The sequence below is a fragment of the Halichoeres trimaculatus genome, unplaced genomic scaffold (genome assembly GCF_033239565.1).
Source record: "Halichoeres trimaculatus isolate MK-OKI-2021-1 unplaced genomic scaffold, fHalTri1.1 fHalTri1_scaffold_4, whole genome shotgun sequence".
Lineage (NCBI taxonomy): Eukaryota > Metazoa > Chordata > Actinopteri > Labriformes > Labridae > Halichoeres > Halichoeres trimaculatus.
This window is the reverse complement of record NW_027437182.1, coordinates 26,081,383-26,100,487: the sequence shown is the minus strand read 5'-3', so window position 1 is coordinate 26,100,487 and position 19,105 is coordinate 26,081,383. Positions and strand designations below refer to the sequence as shown.

The following is a 19,105-nucleotide window of genomic DNA, read 5'->3' as shown; positions in this document are numbered from 1 at the left end:
AGTACCAGCACGTGAACACATTCACTTAGCACAAGCTAATCACTGTGTTACCTGCTCACTCTTTGTCCCGAGCTGCTCTCCAAGTCCCCGAAAGTGAGCGAAAGTCCAGCCAAGTTTCACCCTTGTTTAGGATAAAACTTTATCTGTTTGGCATCTCGTTTGGTTGTGTCTTTCCTCCCCGTCCACTATTGTAGCTAGCTACTCAGATTAGCTTCCACTCGCTAATATCAACACGCAAAGTCACCTTCGCACTGGGCGCTGTGATTGGCTGATGTGACTACCCTTACTCTCCGCCCAGAAACGTCCAAACACAACCAAAACATGAACATAAAGTCGGGTAAGGGTTTTGAGGTAGACTGGTATACATGTAGCCTATAGAAATCCGTAGGACACAACTGAGCAAGATTATTCCTTTAAAAGTTGAATTTTTGTTTTTTTTTTATTTTTTGGGAAATCCTGCAGACCCTTCCTTCTTTGAGTAGGCTATACAAAAAAGATGGATTTAACGTGGCATTCCCTGAAAATGAAATCAAAAAACAAGTTCACCGAAGTCATAATACATCTTTGGTGAAAGTTATTTCTCACCCCACAAATTAAAGTTTGAGAGCTGTTTTTTCTTCAACCATGTGTCTCAATGAGGTAATTGCTTGGATAAAATTTGTCTCCAGTGCCATAAGCAACAGCTCTTTTGACAAATACGGCTCCTGCTGTATTTATTCAAGTTTGGCAGAGTAAAAAGCGAAAGCGTGAAAAACAAAATGAGGCAAACGGTAACAGAAGAGAAGTTGAACTCTATGAATAAGCAAAATCTGAGAATCTGATTCAGTTTCAAATCATGACAAGATCTCTAACTGGTGCTGGACAGAGACCAGTCTTTTTAATAAGGCTATGAACTTGAATCACAGCCTTGTGCAATGTTTTTATCATTTGTTTACAATAATGATCTATGTATGTTTTTAATTTGAGGTATTTTAACTTTTTTTTCCATCGTGATTTTACCTTTGTTTTACTCCCCAAATAATTAACCGTCTTCTGTCTTAATTGGTTAAAATAAGTTTGAGCTTTTGCTGTCAATTTTGTTCTGTTTGTGAAGCGCATAGTACATAATTGCTGTGGACAATGACAGTCAGTGAGATTTAGGTTATATGTGCGGTCTGACTGAAGGGTGACATGTTTGAAATAGATCCATACTGCACTAGATGTTGACATCTTGAAAGTTTCAATCACAGTTTGTTTTTTTTTGGCTGCACTTTTGTTCAATGGGAGGAGACAGAGACCCACTATTCATCTTTGTATACCATCAATAAACTGCACACATGCACACAAAAACAGCACACAGCTTAGTTTCCCACGCACACTTAAAAGTTGTTTCAAACAGCTTAAAAATGTCTTTATTTCTCGGCTGTCCAATTAACAAAACATGTTTTCTTTTTAAATAACAATAATCTTCTTTAACAATAAAAGAACAGATTTGTGAGGAGGTTTTTTTTAATCTGTTTCACACAAACTGCAAATAATGTTAGCTCTGGTCCATGTGTTGCTTCAGCTTCATCAGGCCATAAGTGTCTCCACATGCCCAGTGGAGGCACATGGGGAATAAATAAAGCTTTTGTTCAAGGCCTACTGGCCCTCATCCCAGGTTCTCCTCCTCTTCCTCTGCTCAGAGTCCCTTTATCAACATCGACTTTTGTCCATTAATGAATGTACAGTATGTCAGCTTGTAGTTCAGAAGTCTTTTCAAGTGTGTGTACACCTTAACTTCACTGTGTGTGCACTGCACAGTAAACAGGAGTCTCTCTCAGTCTCAGGTGTATGCCACCTAAAGGTGTGTCCATCACAGTTCATCTCGTGAGGCTCGAGCTGCAGGAGGTGGTGAGTCTCCAGTGACGCTGTTCTGTGCCACAGAACCGATTCTGCCTTGTTGTGCTGTCTTGCGTGCGTGTTGTCGGTCCCAGTCTGTGGCGACAGCTTCATCGTCCCAGATGGTGGAGGTCTCTGTGTCACTGATGTAGCCTGGTTCTCCAGTGTAATGGGTGGGGTAGATGAGCAGAGGCTCCACAGAGAAGGCCTGCAGGTCCCGGGGCTCAAACTGAGACATGTACTGGGTGCTGAGAGGGAGGAAACAAGAGCAACGAGGGATTAATACAAGGGTGACTACTGGAGCACAGGATGATTTGATTCTTTGTTAATTCTCTAGTTAATCCTTTCAGTCATGAGAGGTTTGAAAACTGGCTATAATAAATCAAGAGACCAAAGGTAGCTCTTGTAAAATTGAAAGAGTGAAAAGGCCGAACTAATCCCCACATTTCAGACATGGTCACAGTAAATTTAGGGAATGAGTAAACTAATTATGCTTTGGGACTAGCAAAGGATATCATGCTTTACAGACCTCCTAAATCCATTAGAAGACCAAGGAAAGAGCTTATCTCTCTTTTATAAAACATTTTGGGTTGAAAGAAAATCTTTCACAAAAAAACCCAACAATATCATTATCTAGGATCACAATCTGACAACCCTAGAGTAGCGAGTAAATTTCTCTTTTCTCTAGCTCCTGTAAAATAAAAGTCTTTACATACAAAAACAGGATGGAAGCACAAATTGGCAATGGTCAGTCCGCCTGTTTTAAAGGTTGATAAGCAAAGAGGAAGGAAGAAAAAACAACACATCAGTCACTCAGTGCTGTTGACATGACTATTTTTTTTCTATTTTGGGTCCAATGCATCAGATCCTCTAAACTGGAAATATTTGGAAATGTTTCTGAACACGCAGGAACTAAAGTTAACTCGACAGCAAATCTACAGGATGTAGAATGATGGAGGACAATGTGCACCTCAGCACATCCAGTCATGACTGAAGAGTGTTTCTTCACTTTTACAAGATCAAAGTCTTTAGGTCAGCTGAAATAAAGCTGAGTCAGATTGTAACTGAGCCAAGTCTATATATGAAGAAGTTTTTTTTCTATCAAAACGTTTCATTATTTTGCTCTTATTTTCTAATAGGTGCCATCTGTTTGATTTGTTAAACAAGTTCAAGCTGAAATTTAGTGAATACAGCTGAAAAACAAATGTGTTTGAATAAAAAACACTTTATTTCTGTTTAATGACAAATGACTGTAGGATCTCTGGGTTGTTTGGTGGTTGGTGGTTTGTCTCACTTTTCTTTCTTTAAATTAGGGGATGGAGCTGACTGTGTCTGAGCAGCTGATAGGTGAGTTTCTGTGGAGGTTCTCTCTCTGGTTTCACAATAAAGGAGCCAAGCTGACCAAGTCTGAAGATGACAATTATGGTAACTGAGAGACTTGTATAAAGTGCAGGCACCTCAAAACACAGTTTAAACACAGCATACTACCAACTTCAGATATTATAAAGATTATTTCTTAAATTCCCCCCTTAAAAGCATATCTTCATCAAAGCTGTCATGTAAACAACAGTCATATGAGGTCCAGCTAAAAAAAAATAAACACCTAATACAGAAAATGAGCTGTCAGTCTGAACGGAGTCAGAGAGAGGGATGAGGACGTTGTAGATCTGACACGTCAGCTAAGAGGAGTCACACTCCTGCGGACAGAGGTCACCACAGAGGTCAACTGCCTGCCATCAAGCGCCTGTTTGAAACCTCTATACCTTTATTAGAGCTGACCTGCTGCGACACACACATCCTCAAGCACATTTTCTGTGCAATGAAGCATTCTGTGTCAGTTTCTGTTGTTACCTTTCCATTTTCGACAAAAAGTATACTAAAAATAATAGAAAAAACAGAGCTCTTTCTGAAATGAGACTTACAAAAGAGAAAACAGACAGACTCGCTCCTCCTAAAACTCATAGTATTCACACAACACAAACTGACCTGCAGTTAATTTATGTTATTCAACCTGTTTTACTTGCCAGTTTTAAACTTCTCTCCGTTTTTCTTATTTCTTTCAATTTAATACAAACTCCTTTTTCTAAAAGTTGAATACACACAGTTTATTCACTAGTAATCTATATACACTAAACCAGACACACATCCCCATGTATTTATATAGTAACCCATACACTCACACAGTGTCCATCCCTACCCAACCCCCCCTGCTCAGGCCTCTATCAATGGGAATCCTGTCCCCCTCTCCAACCAGCAGGAAGAGCTGCTCTGGCCCACATTCCTCAAAGAGAGAGAAGGAAGGGGGAGGAGAAGTGGGTGACACAGGGGGGAGTAGATGTGTAAGAAAGTAAAGTCCTGTTGAGGAGAGGGGAAATATAAAAAATGCAACAAGTAAAATAAATGAGGATGGAGAACATGGAAAAGTGGGTGGGGGCTCACCTAGAGGATAGAGATGCTTAAATAAGGTGGTGGTGGTGGTGGAGTGGGGTGGAGGGTTGGAAGGAGAGGGAAAGGGAGAAAGGGAGAACAGGGTATGGCAAGAATCCCAAAGGAGAAAAGAAACAGAAAAGGAGGCATTGTGTGCACTGTACCCACTGAACCCCAAGAACAATCCATGTCCTGTGAGTGAGCACGCAGGGAAAGGAAGAAGGAAGGGGGTGATGCTAGAAAAAAAGGCAAGGACGAGGGACAATCAGGTGGAAAGAGGGGTATAAAAAGGAAGGAGGTTACACAGGGAACAAAGTGTTGAGTAAAAATGGACATAAGCTGTGGCTTACCACCCGAGAAAAAAACTAGAACCTTGCCCCACAGTCAAAACTGGATCCGTACATGCATGTTCCAGTCTATGTATAGATAATTACCATACAGAAAGTCCTTTTTGAATTGGTTTATAGTCCTCGGGTCTGTTTTTGTGCATGCATGGGCTTTATGCATGCCTAAATTACACTGACTAAAAATAACTTGCACTATTTCAACTTTATGTCTATTCTATATTTGAATTCACTGATATATTCATTCTTATGTAAGAGTGCACCTGTAATCATTTATTTGTGGTCTTCAGTCAATATTTACCCGCCGGCTCAGAAACCAGAGCATCTAAAAGGGTCTTTCAGCAAATAATTATTTCTTTCTGCAGCCTTGTGATTTTCTGTATAGCACGATTCAAATAGAATTTCTCTGCAGCATATCTGTGTCTTAATGTACAAGTACACGTTTTTTCAAATGAAAGGATCCAAAATAAAGACTCACTTGGGGTGTTTGTTGAACATGACAGGCAAAAACTCATCCACAGGCAGCATCCTTGTGAAGGGATCTGCAGCCAGCAGCTTTCTGGCTCCCTGCTGTGATAGTGCATAGCCCAGCGTCCAGTAGGAGTAGTCGGCCTTCACCAGGTTGTTTACACCTTCCACAGACTGCTCCGGCTGCTGCACCTGCATGCGTTTACGCCCAACGTAGCTGAAGAAGAGCAGATCAAGTGTGTTGATTGAGTGAAGATTTATCACATGCATTTGGATTATAATCTGTGAATGTGCGTCCAGATGTTCTTACATGAGGTCCCAGTCCAGCTGGGCCTGGTCTACGTCATCCATTATGGCCTGGAGTCGTCGTTTAAACCTGGGCTCAAACCTCACATCGTCCTCTAAAACAAGAACTCTCCGGAGGCCCTGCTCCAACATCTGACAGACAAAACACAACACAAAGTTAAAGCACATGAAAGACAGCTGTGGGTTCACCAGCTGTGAAGCATTTAACCATGCTAACACTGAGAATTTGTGTGTAGAAGAAAAATAGCGTTATGCTTTTACTTTTTAATACAAAAAATGAGATGATGTGTAAAAGCATATACAGCCTGATACAAAAAACAGTGTTACTCTGTGTACTTCACTTTCCTTGTTCATGCTGTGCTCATACACTTTAACCCATTCGCTGACATAATTTAGTGTCTGACTCTCTGACTTATTACCAAGCTGTGTTAATAGAGTGAAATCTGTTGAGTCAAAAAACACATCTCAAAGGTTAGAGACAACCTGATCACACATTTTATCAAACAAATTTGCAGAAAGCAGCCTGCAACATTTCAGCTCTGCCTGTTGACACTGTGGCAAGAACTTTAGTTTCAATCTTTGGCTGGTCTTGGAAATTGGGAAATAATGACAGGAAATAATGACAGTTACTGGGCTCAGATGTGAGAGAAGTCTTAGATGCTACTGGGCCTCAATCCTCTCTGATAGGGAAAAATGGAGCAAGATCATGTCCTTCAACCAAGGCAAAAGATGAGACTTGAGTTCTACTCATTCTGTCTGGACTCTGATTTGCATAACTTAACATATTAACAATCATGCTTACTCAAAGGCTAAGGCCCTGTTTAAACAACGTTTTATCCTAAAACACAAAAATGCAGTGAAAAAAATCTGCGATTACACCGTAAACTGTAGAAAACATTGATAAAGTCTCCGCGATGTCACCCATCTGTTCCTGACACTGTGAAATGAAACCAATCTGCGGATGCAGCCACATTGGTTATGATGCTGGCTCTGAGCTTCTATTCAAAAAGCTACAGGGCGCCTGTCAGTCACATGAGCTGAGCTGTGTCTCTGATTGGACATTCAAACGATCCTAATAACTTCTGAACTGCTGAGTTAGAAAAAAATTCACAGATTGCAAAAACAGTGTTTCAGACCCAAGCAGTTTTTCGAACCAGGCTGTAAATGTGCTTTTTAATGCTGTAAAAGTCTGTTTTTATGGCAGGGTGTGTACGTGACTCCCCATCTTTCTGCATCCAGCCTCAAGCGGATTCTTGATGAACAGCAACTTTTAGCACTTCTGCAAAGGCTTTATTTGTTTAAACCTGATGTCACCCCTCGGTTTATACAAAAACGTTAAGGGTCTGAAAACTCCGTAGTAAGCATAGTAAGCCTGTAGTTGGCACTATAAGTGTCTTGTCCAGTAGTGGCTTTTGGTAGATTTCCACCAAAGTAGAGATCATCCGGTGTATTGGCAAATGCAGAAGTGCAGAAGTGGAGCAACAGATGCGCATTTTGTTGAGAGACAGTCATCAGATTCAGCATCACAAGCACAACATGGAAGTCCGCAACCATACTGCTACAACTGCTGTACTTTTGGACTGTTATATGCACATGCGCGAAACGAAGTGTGACATCAGGGTTTCCAATTAAAACTTGTTGAAAGCTAATGTTTACACGGCAACAGTGGCTGCAGTGTTTCAGAAAAATTTCACTCTGGAGGCTGTTTTCAAAAGTTTGCATTTTAGGTTGGCTAAAACGCTGTTTCCATGTAAACGAGCTGCCAAACGCAACAATACTTTTGCAATTCATCCTTAAACTGTTGTTGTGTAAACGGCTTCTAAGAGTTACATAAATTTGGATAAGGGGCACAAGTGAGTGTACAGTGGCGTCATCTTTTTGCCTGTTTCTAGACTGATTAAAGTTAAGCTGAGTCGGCATTTCCAGTATGGCCATAGCCAGTGTTGCACTTCATAACACTGCTTCAATAACCTGTAGGGGACAACCCTTACACATCCTTTATCTGAAACATCCTCAAAAAGTTCAAACGTTACAGGACTACTCTCAAATGGCCCTTTTTAAATTGTGCCATCACACCTGTTACTCCAGCAGGTTGAATCTGTATGATCACAGCGTGTCCACCACAAAGTTCATCTTCTTCTCTGCTTCTCACCTGTGTCCATATGGAGTGATGGCTGAGGAAGCAACCGATCTCCCCCCGTGTCAGGACTCGACCAGAATACGGGTCCTTGTAGTCAGGCATCATTTCTATACCCAGTGCCTGCAGCTGGGACGTATTCAGCGCCCTAATATAAAGGGGGAGAACAGATACTTAGGAGTGCATGGGGAAGGACGGGTGCTTGTTAGAACTACATTTGTCATTCTGTCGTCTCAGGAAACAGCTTGACTGTAAATCTCAGCAAGTTGCAACAAGTGACACATTTTACCAGACAAACAAAGGCTCAAAGAGGGATTAGAAGGTTTTCAGAAGTGGATTAAAGTAAGTACCAAGAAGGGAATGTAAGAAAGTCAAGAACATTTCTGCAAACATCTAGCATCTGTTTAGACAGGATGTTAGAAAAAGATGTGACAGATGGGACACAGAAGAAACTGTTTCACTGAAGCTTTCAGAGTCTGGGCCTTAAAGAGGAGCATGAAGACATTGGTTTTCCAAGATTAAAGCAGCCATCAGGTTTTGTTCACAAAGTGTGTACTGGGCTACATGTTTGTGACCTACTTGCCGTCCACTGCATCAGTCAGCGTGGCGTGTATACCCAAGGCAGCCATTGTTTTCAACATCCTGGTTCTTCTGTCCAGACGGCGCTTTAAGTTTATCAGCAGAATCTAAGTAGAGACAGTTTCATCAAAGACAAACCTCAGTTATATCTGGATGTGTTTTTTTTTCTTCTGATTCATTTGTTTTAAAGAAACAGCTGAAGGCAGGATGTAGGACTTCTTCAGTGGTAAATAGTAAATATAAAGGGGAACAGAAAGAGATCTTCAAGTTCTCTCAAAACTTACTTTATCAAATCCAAGTGTGTCCTGTGGTGATGACGGATAGTATAGGTGTTCAGAGGGCTCAATGTTGTGGTCAACTGTTGGCAGGGGAAAAAAGTGAAGGGAAAGGTTAAAACAACAGCAACAAAATTAGACACAGGCCGAACTTAAGTTTCACATAAATTAATGTTATATGCGGATGACATTTAACTGTTCGTTACATAGGGATGGGAATCGAAAACCAGTTCCAGTTGAGAATCGATAAGAAATGTTTCAACTCATCGATATTGTTAGCCTTTGTGCTTAACGATTCCCTTAACAGTTCTTTACATTGTGCCGTAGCCGCCGGGCCTTACGTCCACTAGTCTGCTGCAGCTATCTTAGCTTAACAGTTAGATAACATTTCCCAAGAAAACTCTGATTCAGGATTTTCAGCTTGAAGTTTTACTGAAGAACTGACTTCATAAAGAAATGTACGTTACTCTCTCTCAGGAGATTCATATTCACTATATTCAAAATGGTATAAATCACCTTATTTACCAAAATAACAAAATAGCGCAAGCTTGGAGCTAACATATATGGGAAACTGCATTGATATGCTAGCAGTTAGCATACATCAGTATAACATCAGCTTTAGAATAGAATTTCAACTTTCATCACAGAAACATATCACATCAACTCTTTGTAAAAAATACTGAGAATTCCAAATGTCAAAAGCTAACAGACAGCTGAAAGGTTCATGGCTGACTTCATGACTTCAAATAAGTGAAAGTGTCTCCACTGTACAATTCAGATCCTCACTTATTTTCCTCAGCATGGCTAATTCTCAACCGAAAACTTACAATAGGTAAAAAATAATTTACTGGAAAGTACTGGCTGAGGAAGCCATTATAACAGTGGTAGATTTGTACGATGGATGTGGTCATAAAAAGAAAACAGCACTTCCTGTGGACTGTGTCACTTTAAAAGAGAGAAAGCAAGCGAGGAGAGGGTTGGCAGGGTGCAATCATGAGGATGCATGGGGAGAAGCAGTGACACAAGTTAAATATGTGTGTGTGTGTGTGTGTGTGTGTGTGTGTGTGTGTGTGTGTGTGTGTGTGTGTGTGTGTGTGTGTGTGTGTGTGTACTCACTCAGAGCCTCCGTGATGGTGTGTATAAAACTCTCGTTCTCATCCTCCACACTCTGCTGTGCTTTGAGAGGAACAGGCAGGAAACCGTAGTGTTCTCTGTTACACACATACATCTGCACACCTGGAACACACACAAACACACACTCACATTGAATTCTGTAAATTTAACCTCTTGATCCACACATTTCAAATAAACTTCCAAATCAAACCATCGCAGGGACTCTATTCTTTGTTTGACATGCACAAGAGTTGATTTTCTGTGGTGCAATTTTGCTCATCTGCAGTCAAGCTACCAACATACTCTACAGAATAAAAGCCTAACTCAGGCAGTTTACTAAACCCCATACTACACTAGCAGTGCCTACTATTTAGGCTGAAATTCAGTATGTAGTAGGTAGTATGCGAAAACGTGCAAAATTTGCAGTATACTAAAAATCCCCGGAAGTCCTACTGATCCAGGAAAAATTCTCAGTAAGCAACGGACCGGTCTACCTTGCACACTGTTTCCCACAATGTGCAGCGCTAACGCTGTTTGAATTACCGCCATCTACTGGAATGGGACAGAATTATAACTACAATACAACAACTCAACATTAGACGGTCTGGAAGATAGAAGTGAAGTGATGCGAAAGAAATACCAGTAAATCTTGTCACTTCCACTTGTAAAAGAGGTGATAATTTCTACAAATTCATTAGCCCATACAAAACACTAATTCACTTTTTAAACCATATGTGGATTATAAAGAAGTAGTTTTTCCATTAGCTGTAAAAATAAAGATCCCTTTCAGATTTATTTTCAGTAAACAATATAACTTATGGTGTGAGATCAGAAATCAAGTATGATGATTCTGTGTGATATGATCAATAAAATAACCAAAATGCTGAGACCTGGCCATAGAGTGTTTCGTACGTTTGTGATAAAGGTAAAAAAAAACCATTATCTGTAGCTCTGCCTCTGAAACCATAAACCAGAGTAGTATACCACAAAACAGACCCAACAGAACAGTCATACTACATACTACAAGCAAAAACTGTATGTACTATGCAGTGCCTACTACATACTACATTCACATGTAGTTTGTAGTAGGAGGCTTGGAAAACAGCCTCAGTCTTCCACAATTCTGCTCCAGCTGCTTCTTGAAGGCTTTTTTCTAAACTTCAATTTGCATCTAGTCTCTTATTGTGTCCAGATTTCTATGCCTCCAGCCCTCTGTAATCAAGTGCCAAGCTGCAGGAACTTGTGCTCTGCATCTCAGCCAGTTTGTGACTCCTAAAACTCCAGAGTCCACAGTCCTACTGTTGCTACTTTGGACCTCTGTGTTTCAATCCAGCAAAAATATCCTTGAAATATTAGATGTTGTAACACCAAATACTGCTCAGACAATAACCGTGAGGCTCTGTCTACACTCTGTCTGTGCAGTTCTCAAAATTGATTTTGCTGCAAATTCGGGCATGTCTAACTTTTTGGGATTTTTTTTCAATATGACCCCATAGTTTTCATACATTTTTTTAGGAACCTCCTAACTGAACTTTAATTTGTGCTATTTTGTAAACAATGAATACAGGTTTACAAACAATTTTTAACCTGTATTTTCCCCTCTATCCACCAATCATCATCTAACTGGATATATACAATAACTGGTCACATAAGGACAAGCAAAGACATATCAGCATTTTCTAGAGTGAGTCATACTGAGCAACATTTGGACTTTGTATTCAACATTTTACACAAATGGGAAAAGTTAAATTCCTGCATGAATTTCCATTGGCTTCCAGAAGTTTCCTTGTATTTGTATATATGTTACTGTTTGTTTGGGTTTTTCTGTGTTTACTTTTTGGTTGGCGTGCACACTTGTCTACGACCTGGAAGTCGATGATTGTGATCATTTCTCTGGATCATCAACCACTTCAAACACAAAAATCTGAAACACTGATATTCCTGTATTTTCATAAATAAACAGATTCAAAGGCACAAAAACACATGGATCTCTTAAGCACTGCCTGTATTCATCTGTTTTAATCTGTAACATGTGCATAAACCAATAAACCAATAAAAAAAGCCCCAAGTGATACAAAGCAGTACCATCATGAAGATTAAAACCAGGCTGTGTGCAAATGAATGACTGCATCTCTAACATTCCTCAGTTCCCGAGCCATTAGCAGCTCAGCTTAAAATGTCGTAATTTGTTGTTAGTGCTCCTTTCACTGACTGACCTGCTTGACGGGCTGAGAAAGCAAACACCATGATGTCATCAAATGCCCAGCTGTAGTCTGGATGAGGAGGGTAGAAGGCCAGGTCCCTCGTGGACTCCCGACGCAGGTCCACCAAGAAGGTACTGTGCACCATGGGAACAGGGAAACAGCCAAGACGTTTCCACTCCCTGATGGGCTGGTAGTCCGGGGTTCGCTTATAGTAACCCTGAATAAGAGGATTCAGAGGTTCAGATGGGAAAAGTGGGTGTGTGGATGTTTCAGTTTCAGTTGAGGTGGAGACTGTACCTGAGGGGTGATGCCACACCAGAAGTTGGAGTAAAGTGAGCGAGACTCTAACATGGGAGCAACAAGGGTCAGGTTTTCAGCCATCATCAGGTTGAGCACTTGTGGGTTGGTCAACAGATTGTCACTGTCCACAAACTAAAGAGGGAGGAGATATCGCCTAATCAATGAAAATGCAAAGTTATCTTTATTGCCCCTTGCTGTTTTCTTTACATACAGTGTTAATTGCTGTTTTTCATCAAAGCTAATATAATTTCTACACCTACTGCTTAAAACGACCGTAAGAATAGCAAAAAAAGCTACACACAGCCAGGGAAGATGGTTGATGTATTATTTAAAGCTAACATTAAAGCATTAGAAAAATTAAAATAACAGTTTTTTTTCTTTTTGAAGATAAGACAATTCAAACAATATTATAATAAGTAGTTTCATATTAAACGCTCAGTGTCTGTGACTCTCTTGAGCAGCAACAGAAAGAAGCTAGCAGTGTGCTGACGTTAGCTTATCCTGTTTCTTGTAGCTTAGTTTATTCAGTACAGCAAGGCCATGAGCAGTATCTGTGTGTGTGCAAATTTGTGTCACAAATCAAAGGTTACTGTATGCTGGATGTCTTACCAGTATGTAGTCAGCCCACCGTTCCCGGGCAGCCTTCAGTGCTGCTTGTCGTAGCTTCATCACATGGTTGAACCTTGAAGGAGGCCAGTGTTTTGGACCCCATTCATCTGTGTAAGATCTAAGAAAGACAAAGTTGGCAAACTGTTTATCCCTTTGCTTAATTGTGAGTATGGCTAAACCATTTTGGAAAATAATCTCATTGCAAATTTTTGGACAAATTTTGCAATTGCGATTTAGCATGCAGATTTGTTTGGGAGGGACATTTATCTTCTGCATTATTCACTATACAGAAAAACTTCGTCATTCTATAGTACAACCAACATGACAAAGGATACTGTCAACATATAAACTTCTTTTTCCAGCAATTTTTGATTGAGAAAGAAAAAGGAACACTGTGAAATTTTACTGACCTCCAGTTCCCAGTAAGAGTAACAAACTATACAGAACAAAATAAACAAGGGGTATTATGGAAGAGGATCTTTTGCTGTAGCTCACAGGTTTTTGCCAGAAAAAAAACAGGAGACTGACTTTTGCATGTTTTGAAGAACAAATACAAGCGACTGCATTTCCTCCAGGTCTGTGTAGATTAAACTTTTTTTTTCTTTTTAATTGCAGCCTTTGCAATTTGAACATTGCTTTGTATCATATTGCTATGTTGGTTTCAATTTGGTTAATTTTTCACCCCTAATTGTGAGGAGAACAGGAGCAACTTTACAATTAAGTCTGAAGGACTCTGACTCGCTGCTAATAAATGATGGAAACTGTGACTCACCTTGGCTCCTCCATGGGTCTCCACTCCACATAGTGGTACATACGCTGAGCTCTCTTCAGCCACTCTCTCAACATGGCCGTGGTGTTGTCTATGTTATGGTCTGTTGCTGCCCTGAAGCACAAACACAGACAGTGCAGGATGCCATTTAAAATTGAGAAACAGAGCATCAAACATGTGACAAAACACAACACCATCAACTCTCGAAAGAACTTCACTTCCTGTTGTAGAGCATCTGCTAAACACTTGTAAACAGCTGCTTTTTGGCATGTCAGGACTGTTTTCAGGCATGAGACCCTCTGGAAAAAACAAGAGGATGAGAAGCTGAGCCAAACTGTCATTAGCTGGGGTAAATGCAAAGAGGTTTGACGCTGAAGCAAAACTGACAGCATGTCATGAAAGAATATGTACAGACCTCCAGGTTTGTCCAACCACTGTCTCACGTCACAACAGCCTTTCAAGGCCTCCTTACTGCATGGTTAACTGCACTGCTGGAGCAGGGAGGGTAAATATTAAGTCACAATAAAGACAGGCTTTACTGTGAGGCACTCTGGGTAAAAAACGTCTGAGACAGGTAGACTAAAGAGTGGCCTCCAGGTTTGGCTGACCAAGTTTACTTTTTTGATGGGAGTCGTGATGCACCGTGTGTCAACAACTAGGCAAAGACAAATTGTCCAGACAGAGCAGCAAAGCACATACACACACATACGGCATACACACATATACGTGCACGTGTACCTGTAAGCAAATGATGTCAGCGTAAAAGTCAGGAAAGCTGCAGACTCTTGTTTGTCATCCTCATGGTTTTTCACTCTGCAAGAGATTTCCACCTCAGCTCCCAGAGCTGACTCAGAGAACACACTGTTACTACTGTGTGTTTGTGGATAAAGTGGTGTGTGTGTGAAATGAAATATGCAACATTAAAGTCCTGGACCGGCACGCATCACTGCTGCACATCCAAGTTTTAGAAAAACAAGTTTTATCTGTCTTTGTATTTAAAATTCAGTTTACGCAGGAAAAGTCAACAGAATGTGAGGCCTGTGTTAAAATGAGTGTGTACAAACACACACATACACACACACACACACACACACACACGCATACAGCATTCACACAAAGTTGGTGAGATGGAGTTTTCCACTGCTTGCTGTAATATTCCTTGCTGCACTCTCTCCAAAATAACACCCAATTTTAGACTGGCTGGACACAGATAGAAACACACACACACACACACACACACACACACACACACACACACACACACACACACACACACACACACACACACACACACACACACACACACACACACACACTTAAGTACTGTCTTTTTACTAAATACACTCTCATCATAAAAGATAACAGTGTTAAAACTCTTCATTTAACACATTGAGAACAAACAGCAGTACAGAAACATCTGTTTTCACACAGACACCCTCCGATTCTTATGTCACTCCACAAAAACACAACAACAAAAATGACACACACTCCCACATAAATAAACCCAGCCTGGAGTTAACACACAGAGGACGAGAGGCGAAGATAAAGGTGATGATGAGCTGAAAAAAGCCAGAGGTGTCTTGTGTTTGGAATTTTAATAATCCTCATTCAGACAGAAAATTGCTCATCAGACTGAACCAGCAGCTGCAGACAAGCCTGAAGGAGAGCATGTGGTCAATAATTTTAATAACATGTAGGTGAGTGCGTGCCAGCACATGCAGAAACATAAAGGCTGTTTATTTTTCAGTCTTGGGAATGTTGCTTTAACAGCAGCATGTCGGGTGATGAGTCTGTTGCACAAGGACAGGTTTACAAGTGTAAACATAGCTGTTCAGGTGTGTGTAAAGGTTTTGGCATGTGTAAGAAGAAGTGCAAACACTATATGAGTGTATAAATGCCAAAGAGAGTGATAAAGGAACCCGATAACAACCTGCTGGTTTTTTTTATTGTAAGCTTGAAACACCTGACTGGCTGGTAATGAGCAGATGTGCACACGTTTACATGCTTTTTAAAGCGCTTAACTGCACATCACCAGGGGGAATAAATGTGTTCCTACATGCTATCTCCCAATGACAGACTGAGCTCCAGGCAGAGATTTAAAATGAGGAGAGCCTCTGAGCTGTGGAAAAAAAGAACAATGCACCATGTTATGAAGAAACATGAAGTGTATTGTTTTTCATATAAAGCCTTTTTTGAATACGCAGTCATGAAAACATGTAAGAAATGTTAGGACAGCATGCCCCGGAGAATTTCTGAATCACAGAGGGTGAAAGAGAGAGTTATTGCTTAACTTACACTAAAAAAGGGGCACAACTGTGCTTAAAAAGTTCCAGATAAACATCGACATGTCAATGGATTCCTTATTGATCTCATTAAAATGCCTCTAAAGTTTTAAAGAGTTGGGTGAACTTTGCCTCACAAACATCCAATCATAAAGCTTACCGCAGTTTTTCCTTCACTCTCAAAATCAGAAGGAAATAAATCTCATGAGCAACTTTCATTTTCTTATTTTTACAGGCTGATCCTGGTAGGGCATAAGCTAACACTGCCCAGATCATGGATCGCTAACAGTTGGATATTTAGAACTTAAAAAAGAGTGGAAAAGAAAACTTAAATAGTACATTTAGCTAGTGTAAGGAAAAATCATACTTGTCTGTGTTGTGAAGATTATATGATTACAACAACAATACTCTTTATTTATGTATCACATTTTCACAGAAAGTGTTAATATATCAGAGGAGAAAAATAACTTTATTCAGGGTGATTCATATTTTCCAAGGTCTTATTCACAATCACATACTACATGCACACTCCTCTCACCGCCTTGCCCGTCTCTATCCACCCTCAGGACTCATAGTACCCATGCGACTTTTCATCACAAACATCACATCTCAGTGCTCTGTTTGATGTCAGGGAATAATGGAGCCCATTGATGCAAACGTCAAAGCTGAAAATGTGCTCTGAATCTCAGTGCAGCCTCCTCTCTTTTATCCCTGTTTATCTCAGACTCATTTGTCCTAAATGGAGGCAGCAGTGTGTTTCTTCTCAATTTCCTCAACCTTCAGGCAAGATCGGCCATTACAGCTTAACTGGGCTGTACTAAGACTACAGCGCCAAGTCTCTAAAACCTGCAGTTTATTGAATATGAATCTAAATGTGAATCTAAATGTGAATCTACACATAGCTAGCATCATTTAAAGGATGTCAAAGTCCAAAACTCAAATGCACACGGTATGAGTGAACAAGGCGATTGATTTGTATCTGTCTCTGCCTCCTCTGTTCTGTTTTGAAGTTTACAGTGAGCTGAAGCCTCATTATTCTGCTGTCTGCAGGGTCTGGGTTGGGCTTCCTCTCCCTCTTTGAGTCTTTATGATCAGCATCTGGACAACATATGCTTCAGCAGGCCTCACCTACACACACCACCGCTCCCTCTCTCGATCACTTCCTGAATGTCCATTTTTTGGGGGGGAAATAAATAAGAACAAAAAATAAACACTTATCGACTTTATGAGCAGCAAAGTCTTGTTTAGCATCACTGAAAGTATCGTGCAGGTTCCACCTGTGGACATGTTGTCATGATGCTTTTGTAAGAAGAATGTTTTGTTCTGTATAAAGTTTGTCAAAATTCACATAATGTTCCTTTGTTATTGCTAGTTTAAGCTTTCACATACACAAGGCTCTATTTTATTTGTTTACAGAGGAGGAATTTTACTTTGAAGGTTGGTGCACTGTGTAGTGAATGGAGGCCAGCAGCAGCCTCCATGTGACTTTGAAAAAGGGGCACAACTGTGCTTAAAAAGTTCCAGATAAACATCAACATGTCAATGAGTTCCTTATTGATCTAATTAAAATGCTTCTAAAGTTTTAAAGAGTTGCTGGGAACAAACAGGGACCAAGAGGTTACACTTAAATGCATGAACTATCCATTCAGGTGCTTTTTGACAACAGGAACTTTCCCCAAAATCAGCTGCTTTTTAAGGAACTATGTGAAATTAGACAGCAGACACCCAAAACTAAATTTATTTCCAAGGTTAATGGTGCATTTAATTTGGACTCGGAAGTCGGAATTTACGGGTTCAAGTGGGAAATTTCTACTCAAAATGCTCCCTGAAGTCGGAGGATCCACTCCACCCCTGGGTTCCCAGTAGGAAATTCTGTCTTTAGGTGTAAACAGTAATTAAATTCCTGTTAAATTTTGTTGATTTTAGAATTTCTGACCAAAGTTTGTTGCAATAAATCAGCCGTATAAGTAGTATTGTTTGATCTTTATTTACAGAAATATTGCTGTTATGGCAAGTTTTTCCCGACTTGGCAACTGGAACGATTTTAACCCGGAGATGACGTCATTCCCACTCTCCACTTCCCAGTTGGGATGTAAATGGATGGCAGCATAGGCTCCAGCTCAAACCCCCTGCTGGGAGGAAGAACTTTCTATAATTCCAGGAACTTTTGTGGGCAGGGTCTGCTTAACATCTTCGATTGGTAGAGTACCTGCATCGGTTTTATTTTACCTGCCATCCACAGTAACTCACTTAACAAAACTACTCCTCAACAATCATCTTCTTGAGCCTGACAGTGGGAAACCATCTCTGTCAGCTCCCTGTGATACGATGTTTGAAGAGAGATTGTAAACTGGTGATTTACAGCTGGATGTGTCAGCATGTGTTGAGTTTAAAGCAGCTGTTCAAACATGGATGGAGTCCTTGGGAATGCATCCTAGCTTAGTTTTTCTTAATTAAACTGCTAAAATGTACTCATCAAACCATTTCAAAAAGTTTCTGAAGCCATTTTAAGAGAGATGCATCAGACCAGTTGCTAGTTAACAGGGTCACCTTTTATACCATAACACCGATCACTGCGGCAATCATGCAGAAAAATGTAACCGTCTGCTGGTAACACCTGCATCTTCATCACCCAACCTGGTCATCAGCCCACTCTCTCCAGCTCTCCCTCTTTAAGGCTGAGGGTGTCAGATAACAGGGAAGCTTTCGACGGCTGACAATCTGGGCCTTAGACACAGAGGCTTGTTTTAACTCTGGCCCTCTTAGATAAACACACCTTTGAGTGGCTCCAGTTGGCTAGTGTCAGCTGGCTGTTGATCAAATAAACTATCTAATATCCCTGCCAATAATGGCCAGGTACTGCATATAATTAAGACTCAAGAATGCCTCTTTCCAACCAGAGCTCAAGATACCTTCAAAACATAATAACCATGCTTGTGTGTGTTTACTTTGCAGTATAGGCTGACGTGGCTGTGAGCCTGCTGACAGCCCAGCAGGGCAGAAGAGAAAGAGGAGGGGTCAGATGGGGTGAGAGATGTAAGGGATGGGAGGCGTTGTAGAGAAAGTGAAGGGAGGGGTCGGTGAGATTGGACCTCCTGACTGAAATTCCTCATGACTCTCAGGGTCAACAAAGGTAGCCGGGGCCAGCAGAATTGCAGTGAAGTGTAATATTTAGTATTCATATCCAAGACTTGGAAGGGAAATCATTACAGTTACACATTAAAGAAAGTATGTGTTGACTGTCGTAGAGGGACAGGATAAGAAGTCAAGTTTTGACTCCAGCTCTGCACCTTTTCTTTGATTGGAAACTTTTTCCATAGAGGTTTTATACAAATTTAATCTGTGGCACCATGTTATATTTTTATGATTCAGAAGGGAATGGCTTTTAAGGAGCGTTGGCTAAAACTGGAAATGCCGCAGAGTCTTCTCTTC

General features: G+C 40.6%; 1 protein-coding gene across 1 annotated transcript in view; it reads right to left on the bottom strand.

The window, feature by feature from the left end:
- Window positions 1-1,272: 1,272 nt before the first annotated feature.
- Window positions 1,273-19,105, bottom strand: part of colgalt2b (collagen beta(1-O)galactosyltransferase 2b) — a 31,908-nt gene continuing 14,075 nt past the window's right edge. Inside the window, exons 2-12 of the mRNA XM_074668192.1 lie at window positions 13,395-13,505; window positions 12,623-12,740; window positions 12,011-12,145; window positions 11,726-11,930; window positions 9,513-9,632; window positions 8,406-8,479; window positions 8,122-8,228; window positions 7,558-7,690; window positions 5,410-5,537; window positions 5,110-5,316; window positions 1,273-2,108 (exon numbers count right to left, since the gene is read on the bottom strand). Of these exons, the coding sequence (XP_074524293.1) occupies window positions 1,835-2,108; window positions 5,110-5,316; window positions 5,410-5,537; window positions 7,558-7,690; window positions 8,122-8,228; window positions 8,406-8,479; window positions 9,513-9,632; window positions 11,726-11,930; window positions 12,011-12,145; window positions 12,623-12,740; window positions 13,395-13,505 (1,612 nt within the window). The 3' untranslated portion in view covers window positions 1,273-1,834. The remainder of the gene's footprint in view (window positions 2,109-5,109; window positions 5,317-5,409; window positions 5,538-7,557; window positions 7,691-8,121; window positions 8,229-8,405; window positions 8,480-9,512; window positions 9,633-11,725; window positions 11,931-12,010; window positions 12,146-12,622; window positions 12,741-13,394; window positions 13,506-19,105) is intronic.